Source organism: Eubalaena glacialis, chromosome 8 (genome assembly GCF_028564815.1).
Source record: "Eubalaena glacialis isolate mEubGla1 chromosome 8, mEubGla1.1.hap2.+ XY, whole genome shotgun sequence".
Classification (NCBI taxonomy): domain Eukaryota; kingdom Metazoa; phylum Chordata; class Mammalia; order Artiodactyla; family Balaenidae; genus Eubalaena; species Eubalaena glacialis.
In genome coordinates, this window is record NC_083723.1 from 51,921,707 (window position 1) to 51,947,626 (window position 25,920).

The 25,920-nt window shown below is 38.8% G+C and overlaps 1 protein-coding gene across 1 annotated transcript in view; it reads left to right on the forward strand.

The window, feature by feature from the left end:
- IGF2BP3 (insulin like growth factor 2 mRNA binding protein 3) overlaps positions 1-25,920 on the forward strand; it is a 140,835-nt gene that overhangs the window by 88,017 nt on the left and 26,898 nt on the right. Inside the window, exons 4-5 of the mRNA XM_061197688.1 lie at positions 16,541-16,592; positions 16,689-16,752. Of these exons, the coding sequence (XP_061053671.1) occupies positions 16,541-16,592; positions 16,689-16,752 (116 nt within the window). The remainder of the gene's footprint in view (positions 1-16,540; positions 16,593-16,688; positions 16,753-25,920) is intronic.

Sequence of the window (25,920 nt, forward strand, 5' to 3'; positions counted from 1 at the left end):
TGGTTCAGTGTCCTATGGGGTCACTGCTCCTTCCCTTGGGTTCCGATGCGCACACTACTTTGTGTGTGCCCTCCAAGAGTGGAGTCTCTGTTTCCCCCAGTCCTGTAGAAGTCCTGCAATCAAATCCCGCTAGCTTTCAAAGTCTGATTCTCTAGGAATTCCTCCTCCTGTTGCCCGACCCCCAGGTTTGGAAGCCTGATGTGGGGCTCAGAACCTTCACTCCTGTGGGTGGACTTCTGTGGTATAAGTGTTCTCCAGTTTGTGAGTCACCCACCTAGCAGTTATGGGATTTGATTTTATTGTGATTGCGCCCCTCCTACCGTCTCATTGTGGCTTCTCCTTTGTCTTTGGATGTGGGGTATCTTCTTTGGTGAGTTCCAGTGTTTTCCTGTCGATGACTGTTCAATAGTTAGTTGTGATTCTGGTGTTCTCCTAAATCTTTTGAACATTTAAAAATTTGTTTTATCATTGAGTTTTGAGATTTCTGATATATATTCTGATAAAAGCTTTTTATCAGATATTTGCTTTGCTTGCAATCTCTAGTTTGTCTTCTTGTTTTCTAAAGTGTCTTTCAAAGACTATTGGTTATAATTCTTATTATCGTATTGATTTGTATGAACTGTATGCTCATTCTTTAGCCATATTAGATCTTTTAACTTCAAACATGTTGCATATTTTTAAAGGTTTCTAAAGTGGATAGTTGAAAGCATATACAAATGTAAAGAGAATAGTATAATAAACTACCCCATGGACCCATCACCTAACTTCAACAATTAACAGTTTATGGCCAATCTCATTTCCTCCCCCATCAGATAATTTTGAATAAATCTTAATAAATAATTTTACTGATAATTATTTCAGCGTATATTTCTAAAAGATAAGGACTTAAGAAAAACCAATATCATCACACAAATTGTTATTATAAAATGTGAAGTGTGTTCAGATATTTTAGTTGCCCCACATATTTAAAAAATAATTTGTTTGCATCAAGATCCAAATAGGTCCATACTTTGCAGTTGGTTGATTTTTCCCTTAAGCCTCTTAATCTTTGGATACCCACTCCTTTTTCTTTCCTGTTTGCTTGCAATTTGTTGAAGAAACTGGATTTTTCGGTCCTGTCTTGTCTACATTAGCTGATTTCATCCTTGTTTTGTACTTTTGTTTCTCAGTCCTCTAAATCCTGGGAATTGGTAATTAGATCTAGAGCAGTGATCTTAATCTTGGCTGCATGTTAGCATCAATCGGGGATTTTTATAAAACATCGTAATGTTCAGGATATATTCCAGGCTAATTAAATCAGATCTCCAGGTTATTAGGGCCCAGGCACCAGTATTTTCGGCTTCTCAGGTGATTCTACTGTGCTGTCAAGGTTGAGAACCACAAAAGGCTTGATCACATTCAGATTCCCTTTTTTCCTCCCTCTCCTTCTCCTTTCTCTTTAAGGAAGAATAATTCATAGGTGGTGGTACAGACTTCTGTCAGGAAGCACATATTTGGTTTTCTCTTTCTGTGGTATAGTAACCATAGATTTTGAGAAATTCATTATTTCATGAAAGGAGGCAAAATGGTGATTTTCTGATTCTATTATTTTATTTATTAATTGAGCCACTTTTATAAAGAGAAACTTCTTCAGATGTACTATGTGGTTCAATTCTTACAAAAATGGCAAGATAAATATTTGATTATAGCTATCAATATTTATCAGCTGTCAGCTCTCCAGTGGTAAGTGATACTTTTCTTTAAATACTTTGAGTTTATAACACTTTCTGTTTCAGTCCATTTTTTGTTAGCTTTACTATGGTCAAATTGTTCCATTTTTAGCCAGTGGGAGCTCTTTCAAGTTGGCTCCTGGGTCCTGGAGCCAACCTGGAAAATACACCTGTCATCTTTGGTAATAAAGCAAGGAAGTTGGCATATAAATGACACCATGAACTAAAAGTTTTTCTTATTTTTGTAAAGAAAATACATGCTGCTTATATAAAAAGCCAAACAAAAAGTCAGAATTTCTATTGGCTAGGGGATTTATTTCAGAACTTTCTGAACATCCTTTAGTTTTTGGCTATGCACGTGTGGTTTACACAAAAACAGCATGACACAATTGGTGCTGTTTTGCAAGCTAGTTGTTAGTACCTACCAGGTATGCTATAGAGAACCATTCATGGCCATTCTTTTTTAATGTCTGTATAATTGGTAAAGACTTATTTATCTTATGTTGTTTGTATAGATTGTTTCCAGTTTCTTATTCTTATAAATACCTCCCCCCATTGTTCTACAGTTTTGTTGAACTCTAGTCCACGTATCAAACAATTCATCTATTTGAAGTATACAAGTCAATGTTTTTTGGTATATTCAGATATGTACAACTATCACCACACTTAATTTTAGAATATTTTCATCACCTCAAAAAGAAATCCTGTATCCTTTAGCTATCACCCCCTGTCTTCCCATCCCTCTTAGCCCTAAGTAATGTGTAAACTTTCTGTCTCTGTAGATCTGCCTATTCTGGACAGTTTATAAAATGTAATCGTTGTAGTCTTTGTGTCTGGTTTCTTTTAGTTAGCAAAATGTTTTCAAGGCTCCTTCAGGTTGTAGTATGCATCAATACTTCATTCCTTTTTATTGCTGAATAATATTCCATTGTATGGATATACCACATTTTGTTTATTCATTCATCTGTTGATGGATATTTGGGATGATTGTACTTTTTTGGCTATTGTGAGTGATACTGCTATGAACATTTATGTACAGTTTTTTGGTGTGTGAACATATGTTTTCATTTCTCTTGGGTATATACCTAGTAGTGGAATTGGTGAGACCGATGGTAACTCTGTTTAAGGTTTTGAGGAACTGCCAAACATTTTTCCAGAGTGACTGTACCGTTTTACACTTCTTACCAGTAGCATGTGAGACTTCTGGTTTCGCCACACCCTTTGTCGACACTTGTTATTATCTAACTTTTTGATTATAGCCATACTAGTGGGTGTAAAGTGATATTTCATTGTGGTTTTGGTTTGCATTTCCCTGATGACTAATGATGGATGTCAAGCGTCTTTGCATGTGCTTTTTGGCAATTTGCGTATCTTCTTTGGAGAAATGTCTATTCAGATCCTCTGCCAATTTTTAAATTGTGTTATTTGTCTTTATTATTGAGTTTTAAGAGTTTGTTACATATTCTAGAGTTCTTTACGTATTCTAGGTACAAGTTCCTTATCAGATAAATGATTTGCATGGTAGCCTGCATGTAAACATGTAAATCCATCAGGTCACCTGTCCTAGTTTTTCTCCCAACTTCTATCAGTATTCATTGTATGTAATAATTATTAAAGATTTATTTATCAAAATGATCAGTGCACTTAGATTGTTTTTGCACAGGGCTTTGCTTAAGGAAAGTTAGTGAAATTGTTACAGGGTTCTGGTATTTTGATCTTTTTTTTTTTTTTTTTTTTTTTTATTTTTGGTTGCATTGGGTCTAGGTTGCTGCATGCGGGCTCCCTCTAGTTGTGGCGAGTGGGGGCTACTCTTTGTTGTGGTTCACGGGTTTCTCATTGCAGTGGCTTCTCTTGTTGCGGAGCACGGGCTGTAGGCGCGTGGGCTTCAGTAGTTGTGGCTCGCGGGCTCTAGAGCGCAGGCTCAGCAGTTGTGGTGCACGGGCTTAGTCACTCCGCGGCATGTGGGATCTTCCCGGACCAGGGCTCGAACCCGTGTCCCCTGCATTGGCAGGTGGATTCTTAACCAGTGTGCCACCAGGGAGTTCCCTTGATCTTTATATTTATCTGAGGTATCACTAATGAGTAGGGCCTTTTCATTTCACAGTAGAGGTTATAATAGAACAATTGTATAGAAAGTGGTGGGAGGATAATTACTGAGATGACAGATGATGCACTGGTTGTGATATGAGTGAATTTGAATTTAAGCTAAGCTTTTGGTCATGATTTAAATTCTGACAGATACAGTGCGTGATTTTTTTTTTTAATTTTAGAAAAACTGCTCAAAAAACTAAAATTTTTTTTTTGTCTGTAGAGTATAAAAAAATGAGAGAACATTTTTCTTAGAGCACAGTTGAAATACTGGGAAACTTAATCTTGGAAAAAATAAAACTGGTGAGATATAGTTTTATTTTACTCAGAAAGTCTTCCCTGTTCTCCAAAATTCAGAGAAGCAGCTTTTCTGTGAACCTGTCCTTGGTGTATTCAGAGATAATGACCTGGGTAGTGTCTATTACATACTGAAGTTTTAATGAATGGTACAAATATTATACCTTTGCCCAAGGATTGTTAAAATTGTTGAGAAGTACTGATACTTTGAATTGGACTTAAAAACTCAGGCATCACTTCAATGAGTATGAAGAACTTTGATATTTTCTCTACTTATATATTAGCATATACAAGTAGAGAGTATATAATGAGTCCCCCTGTGCCTGTCCGCCAGCTTCTACATTTATCAATTTTCTTCCCTTCAGGTTGGTGTGAAAAGCTTTTGAAGAAGCATGTTCCATTCGAGATGGTGGCCTTCTGAGAAATGGATGGTGTGATGTAATGAGCACTGGCTTTAGAGTTGCGGGGGGTTCCAAATCCTGACTCCACATGTCTTTGCTCTCTGACTGGGCATGTGGCCTTTCCTCTTAGAATCTCAGTTTTTGCATCTTGAAAACAGGGTTATTGTCTACTTTTGACGGTTGTCTGGATGATTAAATGTGCTAATGTTATGTGAAGAATTGAAAGAATATTTGAAGGTTAGTTATTGTGTGTACATAGAGCTGCCAGTGACATGGGTTCTCTGTTGCCGTGTTGGATTTCCAAAGTCTGTAATTGTGTGCTAAGTCCTAGTCAAGATAGAGCACTGAGGTAGAGTCTAATTCCAACGTGGACAGATAAATGGCCTATTATAGTAAAGACAAGACCCAGAGTTAAGTACAAGGTGTTTACTGTGGAGGATGGGGAGTGTATTTGTTTCATGAAGCTGCCGTATTGAATTCCCACAAACTGGGAGGATTAAAACAACAGAAATGTGATCTCTCACAATTCTGGAGGGTAGCAGTCTGAAATCAAGGTGCTGGTGAGCCTCTCTCCTAGCTCCTGGTGGTTGCCAGCAATCATGGGTATTCCTTGGCTTGTAGTTGCATCATTCCAGTCTCTACCTAGGTGGTCATGTGGTGCTCCCCCTGTGTGTCTGTGTGTCCAGTTTTTCCTCTTATTAAAAGGGTGCCAGTCATTGGATTAGAGCCCATTCACAGGTACTGGTGGACATGAATTTTTAAAAGACACTCTTCAACCCAGCACAGGGGGTTAACCAAGACTGGGAGTGATCAGGGGTTGCATTCTAGAGGATAACAAGAACCAAAATGCCATTTTAAAGATGGTTATTAAGGAATTAGTTGGGATTAGATGAGAGATGAGGTTGGAGAGCAATACATGATAATGTTTTGAACCATATTAAATTGCCTGGATTTTTTCCCCCTAAGAGACATGGGGAAGTTCAAGGATTTTAAATTTAAAATTCACATAGTGTAGCGGCTATGTTTGTTGTATTCATGGCTGAATATGAATTTTGAAATAGCTTTTCTGTATTTGAGGAAATCACCAGGTTATGAATCTTCCAACCCATCTTAGAAATTGGTGCTCGAATTTTTAGCACCCCCTGCTACTGGGATGTGGAGAGCTGACCATGGTTTTGCTTCTAAAATACACCCATATAAGACTTCGATTCACTGAGCAGTAACAGAGACGCGGAGTTGCCATGTGGGCAGCAAGTACGTGGAGGTATGTTTTGAAGCGACCGAGGAGAAGCCGCAGAGCATACAGTTTCCAAACCAAGTATGTGCTGGGCGTGGTGAGTTGTAGACAGGACTCTGGGAATCTCTGCAGTTGAAGAAGGAAGCAGGGAGGAGCAGTTTGAAGATCAGAAAATTGAGGACCCCCTCCCCGCCCCCCCCGCCCCGGACCCCCAAGATCTTTTAAAAACCCGAGGTAAACTTGGTTGGTGACTAAAAGAGAGCCTCTAAGAGGTGAGCTTGCTATTTTATAGACTTGATTTCCTGAAAAGTTTGCAGTTAGCTAAATTGTCTTCCTCTAAGTATAACTTCTTGTTTACTGATGGACCTTTGCTACTTATTAAAACCTTTACTATTACTTGAGCATGTCTACTTCCAGTCCCAATTTATCAGTAATAGGTGCTATTCCAAGTTGGTGCTCAGATCTTTTCTAAACAGCATGAAGCAGGATCATGTTACAGTCTGAGGCATGGGATCTGGATGAAGAGCTTGTGCAGTAGAATTTGGTGCCAAAAGCAATACTCAAGGGCTTAATTAGCAGTTTTTAAATATAGCAAATACATAGCTGGGCTCCAAGTAAAGCCTTGATTTTGAACACACACTACCAGAGACTGAGAGCAATGGGTGTGAGGACACCCTGGTGGATCCTCCTGCCCCACCTGACCAATGCATTTCAGAATGGAGAAATGTCAAGGACATTTGTATGGGCTGCTTTTGTCACTAGTTTGACAACGCTCTGATGACTTGTCCACACCACTGTTCAAAAGCAACTAAACTTATGACATGCATGTCTGTCACAGGAAACACGTAGCAGTGGAGGGAAGGGATTTCACTTGACTTTTGTCCCTAGGCCATTCTCTTCTAGCACCCTGACCTTGTCTTAGCACTATTGGTTCAGGGCTGCTACAGTGGGTTGGTGTGGTTAGAATCTTTCCTTCCTCTGCCCAGTCCCCAAATAATTCATGCGTTTGGCTTTGCCATTTGTTCAGTTGAACCAAAAATATGTTCCATTTTAAAGATGGTTATTAAGGAATTAACTAATTTTTGGTTTAATTGTTACTCCAGCACTGTCCAGTGAGAGCCTTAAGAATAGGAGAGGAGAACACTCATTTCTTTTATGTTTTTTTTGGCCGTACCGCACAGCGTGCGGGATCTTAGTTCCTCAACCAGGGATAAAACCCGTGCCCCCTGTAGTGGAAGCATGGAGTCCTAACCACTGCACCACCAGGGAATTCCCAACACTCATTTCTTGGCATTACCTTTTTGGAAAACAATGTAAAGGCCAATATAATCCAATTTAATGATCTCATTTTTTTTTTCCTGATTGCAAAATTACATGGGCATTGTAGAAAATTTAGAAAGTCACAAGGAAAGAAGAAAAAACCTTTCTCCCAATGGTTACATTGTAATGTTAGACTCTCAGTTCAGTCTAGTATGATAGGCGCTTTTCTACAAGGTTGGCTCATGTCTAAGTTTATATCCTGTTATGTCTTAAACATTTTCTTCTTTATTGGAAGTTTGAGCTATAATTGACATACCATAAAATTCACCTCTTTGAAGCATACAATTCAACGTTTTTTAGTGTATTCACAAGGTTAGGAATCACCACTAATTCTGGAACACTTTTATTATCCCGAAGAGTAAACTCACAGCATTAACAGTCACTGCCCTTCCTCCCTTCCACCCTCTTCCCAGCTGCTGGCAACCATTAATCTCTCTGTCTCTATGGATTCACCTATTGTGGATATTTCATGTAAATGAAATTATACAGTACGTGACCTCTTTCACTTAGCATAATATTCTCAAGGTGCATCTATGTTGTAGTATGTACTTCATTTCTTTTTATGGCTTGATGATATTCCAGTGTATGAGTATACCACATATTGTTTACCCATTCATCAGTTCCAGATATTTTATTATAAGGCCCCATGGAGCCCAGTAGAATAACTGCTGCACATCTGAAGGACTAGTTCTTATGGGCAAATATTTTTATCAGTATTTACTTTGGAACCAACCCCTTTCTTTATTTTTCTTCTCCAGACGCTGTTGTCTTTTATTTTTAAATAAGCTTTAATGGGGGCAGTGGGATGGTCTGCTACCACTTTTGGAGGCCACTACAGTTTTGGATATTTTTCACCTCATTTAGACAAGTCACTTCTTTTTTTCCCCCCGACAGGAATTCTGAAAAGTTTTATTGTACTCATCCCCACGAAATAAGAAAAAAAAATTTTTTTCCTTTTTTTTAAACGTAAAATGCACCATGTACTGTATTCCTACAGGAGAGGCCTTCCATTTTTTTTTTTTTTTTTTTTTTTTAAACATCTTTATTGAAGTATAATTGCTTTACAATGGTGTGCTAGCTTCTGCTTTACAACAAAGTGAATCAGTTACACATATACATATGTTGCCATATCTCTTCCCTCTTGCATCTCCCTCCCTCCCACCCTCCCTATCCCACCCCTCTAGGTGGTCACAAAGCACCGAGCTGATCTCCCTGTGCTATGCGGCTGCTTCCCACTAGTTATCTATTTTACATTTGGTAGTGTATATATGTCCATGACACTCTCTCACCCTGTCACATCTCACCCCTCCCCCTCCCCATATCCTCAAGTCCATTCTCTAGTAGGTCTGTGTCTTTATTCCCATCTTGCCACTAGGTTCTTCATGACCTCTTTTTTTTTTTTTTTTTTTCCCTTAGATTCCATATATATGTGTTAGCATACTGTATTTGTTTTTCTCTTTCTGACTTACTTCACTCTGTATGACAGGCTCTAACTCCATCCACCTCATTACAAACACCTCCATTTCATTTCTTTTTATGGCTGAGTAATATTCCATTGTATATATGTGCCACATCTTCTTTATCCATTCATCCGATGATGGACACCTAGGTTGCTTCCATGTCCTGGCTATTGTAAACAGAGCTGCAATGAATATTTTGGTACATGACTCTTTCTGAATTATGGTTTTCTCAGGGTATATGCCCAGTAGTGGGATCGCTGGGTCATATGGTAGTTCTATTTTTAGTTTTTTAAGGAACCTCCATACTGTTCTCCATAGTGGCTGTATCAATTTACATTCCCACCAACAGTGCAAGAGTGTTCCCTTTTCTCCACACCCTCTCCAGCATTTATTGTTTCTAGATTTTTTGATGATGGCCATTCTGACCGGTGTGAGATGATACCTCATTGTAGTTTTGATTTGCATTTCTCTAATGATTAATGATGTTGAGCATTCTTTCATGTGTCTGTTGGCAATCTGTATCTCTTCTTTGGAGAAATGTCTATTTAGGTCTTCTGCCCATTTTTGGATTGGGTTGTTTGTTTTTTTGTTATTGAGCTGCATGAGCTGCTTGTAAATCTTGGAGATTAATCCTTTGTCCGTTGCTTCATTTGCAAATATTTTCTCCCATTCTGAGGGTTGTCTTTTGGTCTTGTTTATGGTTTCCTTTGCTGTGCAAAAGCTTTTAAGTTTCATTAGGTCCCATTTGTTTATTTGTGTTTTTATTTCCATTTCTCTAGGACCTGGATCAAAAAGGATCTTGCTGTGACTTATGTCATACAGTGTTCTGCCTATGTTTTCCTCTAAGAGTTTGATAGTGTCTGGAGGCCTTCCATTTTGAACAGACAAAATGGGAACCTAATTCTCTGCTTACAGTTTTACATTCTTGATGCTTGGAAAATTTCTCTACTGGCTAGTTTCTCGTTTCATATACCCCCACACCTGGTTTCTCCTCCACTTACTACATAGGTCTAAGGAAGGGGGCTGTAGGTGCGTTTGTGATGCACATGGTCCACACCCTCTAGCCCTGCACACTTTGGGTCAGATGTCTGGTGAGGTGGCATAGGGTGGTAGGAGTTTTTCTGGAAGCTAACAATTTTAATTTAACCATAAGCTGTATGATTGTGAATCTTAGGCTGTCCTGTTAGTCTCAAACTCAGTGTCTGTCCAACCAGCTCCCTCTAACTGGATCCCCCAAGGGCTTGCTTCTATTCCAGCACACTCCACGAGGGGATACGTGACAGAGGTGAATTCCAGGTGGAAATAGACAGTGGTCTGTTGTGTTTATTTTAATCACCATATATATTCCTTTTGCAAGTTTAAGAAAAATTAACTGTATGATCTATTGCCAGGGTCCTTCCTAGGGCCTAGAGAGCGTTCATGCAAGCAAGCACCTAGAAGCTTAAGGAAATTACTGGGAAATTGGACTTCTGATACTTATCTTAATGAGGATGGAGGCAGAGATTGAGGGAAAGAGAAGATATGGGCAACTTTTTATTCCAGCGTGCTCTTTTTGCCTTGGGTTGAAAAAGGTAGATAAGTCACTTCTTAGTTAGTGCCTTTACCCAGAATTATGTTGGAATCATCCTCAGGCTTTTGAACTCGTGTCTTCCCCCTTTCCTCTAGTAATTTGTAGCTGTTGGAAGTGGTAACCCCTGCCACATTTTATTTATCCACTTGGATTGCTTCTACCTTTTGGTGATTGTGAATAATGTTGCTATGAACATAGGTGTACAAATATCTCTGAGTCCCTGCTTGCAGTTCTTCTGGGTAGGTACCCAGAAGTGGAATTGTTGGATCATATGGTAATTCTATTTTTTATTATTATTTTTTGAGGAACTGCCATACTGTTTTCCATAGAGGCTGCACTATTTTACATTCCTCCCAGCAATGTATGAAAGTTCTAATTTTTCTACATGCTTGCCAAGACATTTTATTTTCATTGTTGTTTTTTTAATTATAGCCATTCTAGTGGGTATGAAGTGGTATCTTATTGTGATTTTGATTTGCATTTCCTTAATGACTTATGGTTTTAAGCATCTTTTCTTTCTTTTTTTTTTTAAATTAATTAATTTATTTTTGGCTGCGTTGGGTCTTTGTTGCTGCGCACGGGCTTTCTCTAGTTGCGGCGAAGCAGGGGCTACTCTTCGTTGCCGCACGTGGGCTTCTCATTGAGGTGGCTTCTCTTGTTGCGGAGCACGGGCTCTAGACACGCAGGCTTCAGTAGTTGTGGCGTGCGGGCTCCAGAGCGCAGGCTCGGTAGTTGTGGTGCACGGGCTTAGTTGCTCCGCGACATGTGGGATCTTCCTGGACCAGGGCTCGAACCCATGTCCCCTGCATTGGCAGGCGGGTTCCTAACCACTGCGCCACCAGGGAAGTCCCTAAGCATTTTTTCATGTGACACACATACTTCTAAAAACATGTGGAGGGACCCACCAAACTGACGGTGGTTTCTTTTAGCACTTGGTGGAGTAACTGGTAGGGAAGTTACTACGTAGTCAGAAGGGACCCTAACTTTGCGTTATTTAGAGTGTTTTTTTTTTTTTTAACCAGTATTTCTCTTAGTAAAATATAGAACAAGTTACTGCTGGTTAATATCTTCATCTGATTGAGGTACATAAAAATAAACTGTTGAGCACTTGGAACATGGGTGGGGAAGTTTATTGACCCTGGGAGTTGATAAAGTTCTTTGCCTACCAAAGGATGATTTTGATCTTGCAGCAAAGTAAGGGTTAAATTGCTTTCAGTCTGTACCATTATATTTTATTCTAATTGTGTGGGGAAATGCGGTAGCTTACTTGACCAAGTGGTTAAGAGTGTGAGCTCCGGAATCTGACAGCTGGGGTTTAAATCATTTCTCCATCACTTAACTATCTATCCAAGTTGAAATACTGTTTAACTTCCCCATGTCATAACTTACCCATCTATAAAATAGGATGTTACTTCATGGGATTTGTGTGGATTAACTGAGTTAAAACAGATTAAACATTTGGGACAGTGCTGCTACTAGAAAGCACTCAAATGTTATCACTCATAATTTATTACTAAAAAAAGGCCAGTGTTGTTGGAGAGGAGGGAGTGCCATTAGATGATGGGCAGGTCACACGGGGCCTTCAGGGCCCTCATTAGGGACTTCGCTTTTTGTTTTTTTTTTTTTTTGGCCACGCCATGTGGCATGTGGGATCCTAGTTCCCTGACCAGGGATCGAACCTGCAGGGATCTTAACCACTGGACCACCAGGGAGGTCGTCTTTAGGGACTTTGGATCCTATCCCAAATACAAAGGGAAGTTCTTAGAGTTTACAGTAGGGTATGAGTTGATTAGCTCAGCTTTTAAAAATCCGTCTAGCCCAATACTATCCAATAGAAAGCTAATTCAGGCTTTCTACTGGATAGTTTAAAATTTTCTAGAAGCCATGTTAAAAAAGCAAGAGAGAAAACAAGTGAAAATTAATTTTGATAATATTTTATTTAATGCAGTATATCTAAGATATTACAATTTTAATGTGTGATCAATATTTTTAAAATTGAGATTTTATATTTTTTGTACTAAGTATTCAAAGTCTGCAGTTTGTTTTACACTTAAGCACATCTCAGGTGTGGATTAGCCACATTTAAAGTGCGTAATAGCCACATGTAGCCAGTGGCCGTGACCCTGGATGATGCCGGTCTGTTATGAGAACAATTAGAAACAAAATGAATATGGGAGACAACTTAGGAGCATGTTGCCGTAGTCCAGAGAGAGATGCTGGAGGCTTGCTCTAGGGTGGTGGCAGAAGAAAAAGCAGCTGGCAGGCCCAGAGCAATAGGTAGGAGGTAGCATATGTAGGTGGACTTTTATTGATGAGCTTGAGGGAGATGCAGGTGCAGTTAACAAGGTTGAATGCAACGTTCCTGGTGTACATAACTGTAGATGGTGTTGCCTCTTACAGTAAAACGCAGTAGCAGAGGAGAAAGGGACTCAATATTGGGCTTGGGCACAGGTGTCAGGTCTCAAGCATTGCCTGAATAGGGTCCCTTCTGGTGTTCATCTTTCTCTGTGACTTTGAGGTGTGTGTGAGTGGATGGTAGCTTGGACTGTTCTCTCTCTTGGTCGCTCTGATCACATAATTTTATGGAATCCTAAATTATAGTCTCCTCCCCATGTTAGAGGATGTAACTTGTGAAAGTTGAGGATGACTAGAAAGTTGTGAGGTCTGGAAGGTCTGTGTGTTACACTGGAGGCTGAGATTCCCTCTGGGTGTTTTTTTTTTTTTTTTCTTTTTTCTTTTTTTTGGCCATACTGTGCGGCTTGTGGGATTTGTGTTCCCCAACCAGGGATTGAACCAGGGCCCCGGCAGTGAAAGTGTGGAGTCCTAACCACTGGACTGCCAGGGAATTCCCTCCCTCTGGGTTTTATCAGTGATGAAGATGATGTGCAACATGGCTTGTGAGGTTGTCAGGGACCTGGTCTGTGTATGTTGACCTCCTTGAGTTGAAAGTCCTTTTCAGAGGGAATGGTTTGAATGTTATCCAATTATAATGGTAACATTGTATAACAATCTACATTAAGGTAGATATTTCTAAAAACTACTTTGTATTTGAAATTTGTACCATTATTTATTAGAAATGCTATTGGGATGTGCAGTATAGAATTGTTCTTTGTTTATTAATGTAGCTGGTCTTCTATAGATAGATGTAAAAGAACAAAGCTCCCGGGATGATTTTATCCATATCTGGCAACAACTGGTTCCTGTTTCTGTATAATGTGTTGAGCTGTATTTGAAGGAAGCTCCCTTCATCTCCGATGGCTTTTCTCCTGCTCCTGCTGAAATGAGGAATAGGCAGAATGACTTCTTTCTTGTAACCCCTCCTCAAAGTCTGAGTCTGGTTTTGGTGTTCAGGAGATTATTGGTCTGTGTGTATGTGTGTGTGTGCGCGTGAGTGAAAGGTGTGCTGGGGCAAGAGAGTGTTAAATATCCTGCTTTTAATTTTAATTTTACTGGTTTTTAGAATGCTTGTGACTTTCCACGTCTGCATCTTTTTTATATGAATTTGTGATAAATTCCTACTTGTTTATATCAGTATTGACTTTTAAATGAACCTGGAATTTGTTTCCTTTGCTCTTAGGACCAAAACTATTCTGTGGCTTCTTTTTAACCCCTCCCTTACCTTTTTTTGTTCCTCAGTGTTTGGCTCACAGGTAACTAAGACATGGTCCCTTCCCTTACGAAGTTTAGAAGCGAGTGCAGCCCTGTGTGGAGGAGCCACACTGAAGGGGGTGCCTGGACTGTAATGACCAACACTGTCCCATCATCTTCTAAAACAGATACGTCCAATAAGGAGGATTGGAGCCTATGATCATACACATATAAATTATCTGGAGTATGAAGTCAGTATAACTGTTAGGAATAAGTTACTTGTGACACACCTGACAAATAATCACATCACTATGGTTAATAATCACTAGTCTAGTGGGAGAATAAAGATCGGTGAAGAGATTATAACATGACATTGCTTTCATCTCGAGGATTAGGTCAGCTAAGGTGCTGTGGAAATGGGGACGCTAATTTACATACAATAAAATTACCATTTTTAGTGGATAGGACTGTAGTTTCTAATTTCTAGAGATTTTACGCATGGGACAGTTGACAATCAATAGCATTTATTATTACTTAGAATGTTTAACTCTTACAAGCAATTTTGTTTTGAACATACTAAACTTTATATATAATATATGCAGTGAAAAATTTGACGGACATTTCCTCAGTTTTTTTCAAGTTAAAAATTTACTTGTATTAATTGTGTCTGTGTGTGTATATATATTCACATATAAATATATGTGTCTATTTGTGTGTATACATATATCAATGTATATATAATTCATATATCACTTTGCCAGTGGGCCTTCTGGAGGCATTAGTTTCATTAACATTATTGTAGGTTTAGTCAACATTGTTTATAAATCATGGGTATTTAACTTTTGTAGTGTTTTCTCTGTAGTAGTAAAAGTTAATGTAGTGTAAGGTAAGCTACGTGGAGACTAACGTATTTAGTGAACAAATTGCTTTTAGGAAGAATTAAGAATGATGTTTATTTAAATTAACATCTATTAAATTGGCACTTACCCTCTACTTCCTACACGCCTCCTCCACCATCTCTAGCTGCCTCCGTACCCCTGCCCCTCAAGGTACCCAAATTTCATAAAGCTCTACTATTGGAGTGGCTTTCATTAAAAAGCTAAATTTTAAATGGTAGATGTACCTTTTCTGCTGCTTTAATTATTTAAGTTGGAATGAATACCTTGTTAGAATTTTTAAATTTACACAGAAAACATTTATTGGAATTAAAAATTTTTTTTGTTTTAAAAATATAAGTAGATTGCTGTTTAAATTTTTTTAAAGGCATTACATGTTGCGTACTATCTATTTGCATGGCATTGTGAAAGGTTTCCTATTTTTTGGCCTTTATAAATTAGGTCTCTTATCAACATTACATGCACGGCAGACTTACCTCTAAAACAGGTGAGCACTGTTATAAACAGTACTGTTCCTAATAAGCTATACTAGTATTTCCTCCTGAGAATGCTTCACTTCATTTATGAACTATTTGAATGTCTTTTTCTGCCTGTATATTTTAGGTGCTGGGGCTAGTACAGTGAACAAAAACTTGCTGTTCATGCTGAGCATGCATTCTAATGGCTGAGACACACAAATGAAATTTTATGTAGTCAGTTAAGTGTTCTGAATTAAAAGTAAAAAATTAAGCTTTATGATTTAAGCAGTAGCTATAATTTGAGACAAAGATCAGTGTGCTTCTAGACCTCACCCACAGGAAATTCCCCATGTCAAAACTTACCTATGAAAATACTAACCATTCCATTCAGAAATAGGTGCTAACCTTATTTAAAATGGAAAAAATAAATAAATAAAAAGTTCATCTCCAGACAAACCTTGCTATAGATTTCAGTCTGGACTCAGCAGACAAAATAAAAGCCTGAAAGGTACCACATAAGATAAACATTGCTTTAGAAGAATTTGCTTTAAGTTTAGCAGGAAATTACCATAAGAACTTATTTAGTGAGTTTCTTAATGGTTTACTGTGTCCTGGGGGCCGGAAAACATTCTCAAGGGACTGTCCTTCAAATTTTGCAATTAAATTGATGAGTAAATGGTTCACTATAAATTAATAGAAGTTTATTTTGTTTTACTTTTCAAGAAAAACCTGTTACAGTTCTTGGAAGCGAATGATAGTTGAATTTGGTTTATACGGATGAGATGTACACCTGCAGTTTATACTATAATAAAATTCAGTTGCTGTTTTAACAGCCTTTCATTAGAATAACATGCATGTGCAATAATGCAGCTACGGGAAAGATAGTTTCCAACTGTACTTTTTCCAACTCAGTGTAGGCTTAGAAGACTGACAGCACAGACTCACTTCTTTTTATACTTTCTACTGTCCAAGAATTGATAAACCACTTAGATTAGTCTTTAGTTCAAGACTCCAGGCAGAATATCTTTCTTCATTTTGCTAGCCTGCCTTGAGAGTAGTGTGTTTTGATACATCTGTTCCAGCTGTAAAAGGAAGTTCTTTGAAAAGGAACAGCTTAAAGACAAAACTTAACGTGGGCCCTTGTCTTGTGACTTGCTATACAAGGAGGAAGTGTGATGATGTGTTGGTGGTGTGTGTATGAGAATTACATGCTTGCTTGTCCTCCAGCCTCAGGGACCAGCAGCTGTAGCTTTGAATATTTTGCTGAGCCCCTATACTTCTTGGTTAAATCCGCTCCACGTCAGGGACCTCGGGAGAGGCAGAAGAGAAAAACCCACCGTATGCTCCCTATGGGGCCCTTCCCTCACTTCTGTAGTCCCAAACCCCAGTTATTTTTTTTTGGGGGGCGGGGGACTCATTTCCATCACAATTCCTTTGTGATTTTAAAACCTATTCCTGCCCTTGTTAATAACGTGGGAAATTGAAAATTTGTCATTTTCTCTCCCCCTCCTGCTAGGTGCTGGATAGTTTACTAGTCCAGTATGGAGTGGTGGAAAGCTGTGAGCAAGGTACATGTCTTCTCAATTGCTTTCAAATTTGTAAAAGGAAGAAAGAAGAAAGAAAACTAACCTTTTTTTTCCTCTTCATTTTTTTTCTTCCTCTAGTGAACACTGACTCGGAAACTGCAGTCGTTAATGTAACCTATTCCAGTAAGGAGCAAGCTAGACAGTAAGCAGTTTGAAACTTTTAATCTCTGTGTAATAACTAGGTTAAATATAGTACTTATATTTTGGGCTGGTGGGTAGCAGACATAAACTTTATTTTGCAAAGTTTGACCTTGCAATTCTTTTTAAGTTTGAATGTCTAATAAGAACCTACATTGGTTAAAGTTTTTATTACATTTTCAGTGTATCTTTAATGCCAAGAATATAGTGACATAGTATGAAGCTGAATTGCATCCTGTTTGCAAAAAGCTCTGGGCCTGGGTATCATTGCCAAATTACATTAAAGACTTTTTTTCCTTATTATTGGTTATGATAACATATATGGTTGCTGTTTGGCCCAAAGCTGGTAAGTTTATCATGTGTTAAACTAACAACAGTGTTAAATGTTAAGTTTTCTTGTTCGCTGATTTTTCTCATTACTGTTGTCATTTAGGAGTGTGCAGAAGTGGGATTAATGTAATTTGGTGGAAAAAATATATTCCGATGCAATAGGCAAAGTTTCACAGATCAAAAAAATCTTCCCTAGGAAAAGATAATTCTGTAGGCTTGGGAATAATCTAGTGAACTGACTGACCACTAGAGAGAGGAAATGAGGATCCCACAAATACTGCTTTTGACTGATCTGCTCAGAACACAAACATGGAGGGATGGCATGCAAGGTGCCCAGCAGTGCTGAGTGTCAGCAGACCATGGAAATTTTGACCACCGCCAGCTAAAGTGCAGGCAGGAACAGACTGTCTGTGCTCTGTGTGGGAAAAGAAAGGACCATGCTGGCTGACCCTGAGCCCTAAAGGGGAAAGACGAAACCAGCAGCAAGAGTGGGAAGAGAGCCAGGTTACCAAAGGCAGCACCCACGCATGGAGGGACTATGAAAAGAAAGATAGGGGTGGGATAGAGATGGAAATTTGCATAACACAAGTGGAACTTTATTTTTTAAATTGGTAATATTCACATGGTTCAGAATTTTAAAGGTCTAAAGATGTATGTAGTGCAAATCTTCCTCCCAGTGTTGTTCCCACCTACCTTGTTCCCTTCCTTGGAGATAAACATGTGGAAGAACAGTACGTGTGTGTATTCTTCCTCCTTTTTACCCAAATGATACCATAACATTTGAGTGTTTTATACATGTAAATATATCTCTTATAGTTGCATAGAATTTGATTGTATGGATATGGAATGACTTATTCCCAAATTGGATTTTTAGTTCTCTTGCAGTTATCAACAATGATGTATTGAATCCTTTTTGCAGTCATTTTGCAAGTGTGCGAGTAGAGCCATAGGTTAAATTCCTAGAAGTAGATTTGCTGAGTCAAGATGGATGTGCATTTTAAAAATTTTGTTGGATATTGATGAGTTATCCTTCCTAAAGCTTGAACTAGTTTAAATTCCCATCAGCACTGTGAGAGAGTCCATTTCTCCTTAATTCTCCCTAACACAGGGCTTTATCAAACTCTGCCCATCAAGTGGGTGAAAAGTAGTATCTAATTATGTTAATTTCACTTTTCTTTCTCAGGAGCAAGACGCGAGATTCACTTTTAATGTTTTAATATGAGACTTAATATATTTTTTCTGATTTTTTTAAATTGAAGTATAGTTGATTTACAATGTTGTACCACCTCTGCTGTACAGCAGAGTGACTCAGTTTTACATATATCTACATTCTTTTTTAAATATTCTTTTCCATTATGGTTTATCCCAGGAGATTGGATATAGTTCCCTGTGCTATACAGTAGGACCTTGCTGTTTATCCATTCTAAATGTAATAGTTTGCATCTCCCAACCCCAAATTCCCAGTTCATCCCTCTCCCTCCCCCCCACCCCCCTTGGCAACCACAAGTCTGATCTCCATGTCTGTGGAGGCTCTTAATATATCTTAAAATACTCATTTTTTCCTTCTGTTTGTATTGTTCATTTATTTTAAAAATGTTAACAGTTTATGTGAGGACATTATAGAAGTTGTGGTATATGTTGTAAAACAAACTGATTTCTTACAAACTTTATTCTTCAATCATGATATAAGAGGAATAACAAGAAAATTTCATATTTTTTACCTGAAGTAGATTGGGGGTAAAAGTGAGCAGTGAGAACGCAGGCGCTCCATTCATTTACATGTGTTAGTCTTAACAAAGACTGTAATAAATATTACTTGGTAGAGCCAACTCTGTGTTAGATGGGAGATAAGGGACAGCATGATAAACCCAAGGATATTTGGAGATTGTCAGAGGCCTGTCCCAGTTGTGTTATTTGACAGTTTATGTGAGGCTAGCTGGGTAGAGGGGAAGTGTCTAATTTAACAGTTACACGGCTGTACGGGAGCGCGCATGTTGGAGACAGACCCACATAGCTTTGCAGATGTTTGGAGTGAGCCTTCATGGGGACTGGCTGACATTTAGCACCCACAACCCCCTGTAAAAATTCCGAAGCATTAAGAGTACAGGCATGGGAAGGGCAGACTGCTAGCCAAGGCAGAATGACTGCTGAAGGTACTCTCAGCGTGACAGCAAGCTGAATGTGGAGACATTTTAATTCTAAAAGCACTTCGTAGTGATTGTTAGAGATTGTCAGGATCCTGTTGATCACAAGGAGGGACGAAAAGACTGTGAGGAGTTTGTCGTTTAGGCAGTTATATAATCTAAACAAATAAACTGGGCATTTCAGTGAATGAAAAATCATCATGTCCTTCATTCTAGCAGTCAACCCATTAACATTTATTGAGTACCAATTATTGACCAAAAGTTGCCAGTGCATAGAGGCAAAGTCTCTGTCCTCAAGGATGGGCCTTCCAGTGCTGGAAAAGTATTTGGAGAGGGATCACCTGATTTAATTCCTGTCCAAGTTGAGTTTCCTTCTAGGAATACTGGGTTGTCTCCCCCTCAAGAATTCCAAAGATCAAAGAGAATTAGAAAATAAGTGAGTATTCAGAGAAAGTTAATAGATTTAAAGAATGGACAAATCAATTTTGTGTACAATGTTATGAAAACTATTAAAGTTTTCTAGTAAGTTTTTTTAAAAAGATGTGAAGTGCATTATCATTCTTTGAGGAGAATTAATTTTATTTGAGAGGCATTCGATGTAGTGGAGAAAGCATGGACCCTGAAGTCAGGCAGCTCTGACTGTAATCTTGACCTCTCTGAGCTTCAGTTTTTCAGCTACAAAATGAGGGCTGACAAGAAACTAATATATTCATGCATATATGCTCATATTTATAGACAGTGGTCTTATCAAATGTAAATTTGATAATTTACAGTAAATAATAATTTACTGTAAATAATAATTCTTGTTCAACCCACTGCTTCTGGGCACCTAAAGAACAGCTAGATTTGGCTTGAGCTGGGGAAGGCTGGTCCGTCCAGGCCTTGCTCTGCTGAACCCTGAGAGCCTGTTCTCTGAGCTCCAGCAAGACTGTTGCCTAAACTAACCTGGCATGATTTCTTCTTGCCTTTTCCATTGCAGCCATCCAAAGCTCACTTCTTTAGGTGATAAGGGCTGAGGTGACATTCTCAGCTGACTTCTTTTTCTCCATAGCATCTGTTACGTGGGCATCTCTGTAACTGGGATGTGCTTGTGCGGGAGTGAGTAGAGCGTGGAGATTAAGAGGATACATTCCAGAGTCCAATTCCATGGAATGGACTTCCTGTGCCACTTCTCTAGCTGTGACTCTGGTCAACTTAAACTGTCTTAATTCAACCCTATGTGTAAAATGGGAAGGTGGTAAGAGTTCCTAAGTTAGCAACTATTACACATTTTCCCAACATTTTTCACTGCTGTTGATAACACCCCATTATTGTACAGGATACTTCATTTCAGATAATGACTGGCCACTGACCCTCAGGAGTTAGGGACCAAGTTCAAAAGCCTCTTTTTAAGCTCTATGAATGACACTTTTAAGAGGATTCTTCAATAAGGCTATGTCTCTAAGAATTTAACATGGAAATTCCTGCCACCTTGTGGCTAAGAAAAAATCAAAGGTTAACAGTGCCAATATTACTAGGAAATGCATGCATTTGCTTTAACCTTGAGCCTCAAATTACTAATTTACTAAAATAATACATGAGTAAAAATAATGAAAACTTAAAAAATAAATTATTAAAACCAGGAGTATGGGGCTTCCCTGGTGGTGCAGTGGTTAAGTGTCCACCTGCCAATACAGGGGACACGGGTTCGAGCCCTTGTCCGGGAAGATCCCACATGCCGCAGAGCAACAAGCCCGCGAGCCACAACTACTGAGCCTGCGAGCCACAACTACTGAAGCCCGCGCACCTAGAGCCCGTGCTCTACAACGAGAGAGACCACCACAATGAAGAGTAGCCCCTGCTCGCTGCAACTAGAGAGAGTCCACGCACAGCAATGAGGACCCAATGCAGCCAAACATAAATAAATAAATTTTAAAAAATAAATAAAAAATATGAATTAAAAAAAAAGATCAAAGCACTTTATGAAAAAACAAAAAAACAGGAGTATGTATTTAGTGTTTCTTGTTCTTGGAAGCAAGAGAGACTTGGGTCTCTGGAATACCTATTCCTTCCATCTTCCAGGGATGCTCAGATAACAAAGACAGTGTTCATTGGAAGATTTGTAATGGGTGACAAAGAAATAACCCTTCAGAATTAGTAGGTATTTAGTTCTCTTTTTTTTAGGGTTCTTATTTCTTTTCTTTTTTTGTAGTTGGGGCTGTTTATTATCTGAGGTGCTTTTTCTAAAGATAAATTTGGCATTTTATTTTATTTTTTAAAATTGAAGTGTAGTTGATTTAACAATGCTGTGTTAATTTCTGCTGTACAGCAAAGTGACTCAGTTTTTTATATATATATATATATATATATATATATATATATATATTCCTTTTTATGTTTTTCTCCATTATGGTTTATCCCAGGACATTGAATATAGTTCCCTGTGCTATACAGTAGGACCTTGTTGTCCAGGGGGTTCTTATTTCTGGTGTGTGTTTTTTTTTGTTGGGGAATAGGAATATAGTTTATATATTGAAGCTATTATTGCATATCTTTTTATATCAGTTTGAAGATTTGTATTGGGTACACACAGAAGTGTTTGAAACAACTTGGCTGATGGCTAAAGGGAGGATATTTACCCTTAAGCTTTGAAAATTATGTAAATAGAAGATTTATTCTGGAAAAAGAAACAACAGACCAGGTAGTGAGACAAAGAAATTTGTTGCCCTTTTTGCCATTCAGAGATAACCACTGTGAAATTTGCCATCAAGTTTGTTTGACTTTGTCCATGCATTACAACTTTTAAAATGCTAAAGATCATTCTATAGAGTTGTGCAGGTTGTCTTTGCATTAACTATATTTATACTATTAGTAATCTCTATCTGGTATTTCATCCCTACCACAGTCTATGTAGCCAAGTCCTCTACTGGGCATCTAGGTTGTTTGCAGTTTTTTTGCCTTTAGAACTAGTTTAGTAATGAAGTCTTTTGTAGGTAAATATATGGGCTTTGTCCATAACTGTTTCCTTAAGGTGCATCCCTGCAGTGGTATTATCAGGCTTTCGGTAATTATTGCTGAATTGTATGTCTCAGCCGCTTATTCTTGGTACAAGGAGAAAATGGAATGGTATGACTTTTCAATAATGGCTAAGCCTCATTTTGTTAGGATCTATGAGATACCCAGCAGTGAGGTCTAGGAATAAGAAAAAGAGATTTTAGACATGGAATTTAGAGTTGAAAGGGACCGTAAATCTAGGCTAATGCCAAACAACAAAACTACTTTTCCAGGGTTCCATGGCTACTTAGTCTTCAAGCTGGGCTAGAATTTGGGTCTCTTTTTCACTGCTCAGCTCTGTATGTGTGTACCATTGGATAAATTTAACTTCTCTGGGTCTCAGTTCTTCTTACTCTCTCATCCTTGAGATAAACTACTTATTATTTCTCTCAAGGCCCTTTCAGTCCTACACTGTGATCTATCCCAATAAACTTAGCAATGCAATTAAGAGCTACCACCTAGCAAAACTACTCACCATCTTCTGAATGACTCTTAAAATTGCATCAGAGTAGAGGCAAGTAATGATGAGAAACAGCATCCTGAGTAGTACACATGTGGGATAAACATCCTTGAGTTCTGTTGAGCTGAACGTGTATGTTTTGAGTAATTATGATGACAGTTGTTGATCACACGTCTTGCATGTACAGTAGGGTTGGTGAAAATACTATTAAGGTTTCCCCTGAACTCAGCAGACCACCAAATGGTATTGCTGAATATTAAGCTTTGTGCATAGAAAGGTTATAGTGGTTGACTTAAAATTCAGAAACTTGGAACCTTCAGTCATGAGAAAGTCATTGCTTGCAGTTAAGTTACTCCTGTACCTTCAGCTAGCTGTGTCCAAGTTTGGAGCACTGTGGGCTGAGGGGTTGGGAACCCTGCTTCCTTGGCAGTTAGCAGTGGGATATACACAGTGTGTGCTGTCTGCTCTCTGACAGGAGCAGCCTGAGTTTAGAGCCTTTGGGACCCAGACTGCGCACTGGGTCCTGGAGCACTGTGCTATCTGACCTCCCAAGTGAGAGAATCTTTTCTTTTCCCCTCCAAGAAATCTTTTTAAAGCAGCACAGTGAAGTTTGGAATTACAGTTTATGCCAATTTGAGAGAGTTGTTTCTTGGGACACACATGACCTTATCTGGATAGCCCCAGAATACATAAAAGCATCTGGTGACTTACATGTTTATCTCTGTTTATTCCCATAGAGAAGGACGTCTATCTGCCTGCCTCTCTCACTCAAGAAAGAAGCTAATTACTTTTTGTGATAACATTACTGACTTAATTCCAGAATCAAACTTTACTTACCCTCTTCTGAAGCTGGCAGTACTCAATTTTATAGTGGGAAAGGATGTTACTATGGACTGTATTGCCTTTTATGCCTGTAGGTATAGTTGATTCCTACATTGGGCTTGGCTTTCTTTATGTCTCTGAAAGAACCTTCAATGATCTGTTTCTTCTGGGCTTTTAAAAGGTTTAAAGTTGCTTTGAATGGGGAGTTCCTTGGCGGTCCAGTGGTTAGGACTCTGCGCTTTCACTGCTGAGGGCACTGGTTCGATCCCTGGCTGGGGAACTAAGATGCCACAAGCTGCCCAGCGTGGGCAAAAAAAAAAAAAGGTTACTTTGAATGAATATCTAATTGGTTGAAACTTCTGTAATTCCAACTTCCTGTAATAAATATACATCATTGATATTAATAAAATCACTCAGCTGTTGTCTTCTTTTAGAAATAGCCAACATATTTTAGGGCCCTTAATCCACATATTCCTTAAGAAAAAAGGGGAGAGGGAAGAAGCAACGAAAAATGTGTTAACTTAAGGTTCTTGTATCAGGGCATCGGTAAAACAAGTTTTGCTGTGTGCCTTCTATCACCTGTGAAGCTTATGAAAAGAATGCCATCTTTAGCTACTTTTTAAAAATTGAAGTATAGTTGATTTACAATGTTGTGTTAACTTTTGCTGTATAGCAAAGTGATTCAGTTATATATACATTAGAAAAGAATGCCCTCTGATACAAAAATCACATGGAAATATCCCAAGATGTACGTATTTGGAAAAAAAGCAAGTCACAAGACAATGTATATCATGATCTCAGTTACGCTTTTAAAGAGGGTACTGAACACGTACACACCTGTGTGAACATATGGAAAGAACTGGTCCGTTTGCAGAAGTTATCACAGTTAACAGTTACTCTGGGAAGGGTCTTGGAGGGTTGGTGATGGTGACAGAAATTTCCTGATACTTTGTTTTCCTGTATGATTGGGATCTTTTCTAATAAGAGTTCATTCGTGTGCAAGGCACTATAGGACAGTGATGGAACAGGGGATTGGAGTGAGAAAGGGCAGAATTCTGGGTCCTAAGAACATTGGTATGCCTTGTCTGGTTGCTTGGGTCTGCCATGCAGTTTCATGCTTTTGGTACCCTTTTTGGTGCTGGGACTATCTCCCCCCGCCACCCTTTCCATCCAAGTCAAAAATGGAAAGATCTCCAGATAAGGAAAGCAGTATGTGAACCAGAAATGATCATTCTGAGCAACTAGACAGAGAGCATTTCATGCCTGTATTTCTGTCCCTGCCTGGATTGAACTCAGGGCCCACTGGAACACCATCTGAGCAAAGAATCTGAGTAAACCTAGAGAGAGTGTGAGGCCTTCTGTTTTTTAATTTTGTTGTGCTCTGGGAGTGTGTATTATTAGGATTATGTCTGTGTATGCTTTTGAAACCTTGGTGATATTATCGTCCGTCAACTTTTTATTGAGTTTTTCACTTTTAGAATATGTAGGTAAGCTAGAACACAACAGTTTGGATGACTCTTATAAACAAGGTAAGTAAAAGATGCCAGACATGAGAGATTACATGTCTACTCATATATATTTATTTAGAAATTTAAACAGGCAAAATTAATCTATGGTGTGAGAAGCCTAGGGGAGGGGCAGTTACTGGAAGGAGGTACCGGTTGGTGGGGCTTCTGGGACACTGGTGTGTCTTAGTTCTCCATCTGGATATGCATGTTCACCTTGTGAAAATTCATTGAGATGTATGCTTAAGATTGGGTACTTTTCCATGATAAGGTTCAAAAATGAAAAAAAACAAAACAAAAGTAAATCTCCTCTCAAAATAGATGAATGGATGCTTGGATGGATGGATGGTTAGATAGGTAAGGTAGAAAACAGCTTCATTTGCTTTTTTTGGCTCACTACCACCCTTGTCTCTCTGCCCCGAATCAAATCATAAACTCCACAAGGGTAGGGACTGCTTACTCCCTTGGGGATTGGCTCATAATAGGTATTGAGAATTGATAGTGATTGATTAATCTGAGTATTAAATCCTACCCATCTCCGCTGAGTAGCTTAGAGGTTTTTGTCCTTTGATTCTTTTTTTCTTTTTTTTTTTTTTTTAAATATTTATTTATTTGGCTGCACCGGGTCTTAGTTGCAGCATGTGGGATCTAGTTCCCTGACCAGGAATTAAACCCGGCCCCCTGCACTGGGAGCGTGGAGTCTTAATCACTGGACCACCAGGGAAGTCCTTGTCCTTTGATTCTTAAAATGTTTTAAATATTTGTATTTAAGAGGTTGAAGTAAGGGAGGCGTGTATTCGTTACATCCTTTCCATTCTGATTTGGAAAAACTGGCCAGGATGAGGACTGCCCACTCCTCTCTTGCTGTGCCGGTGCTC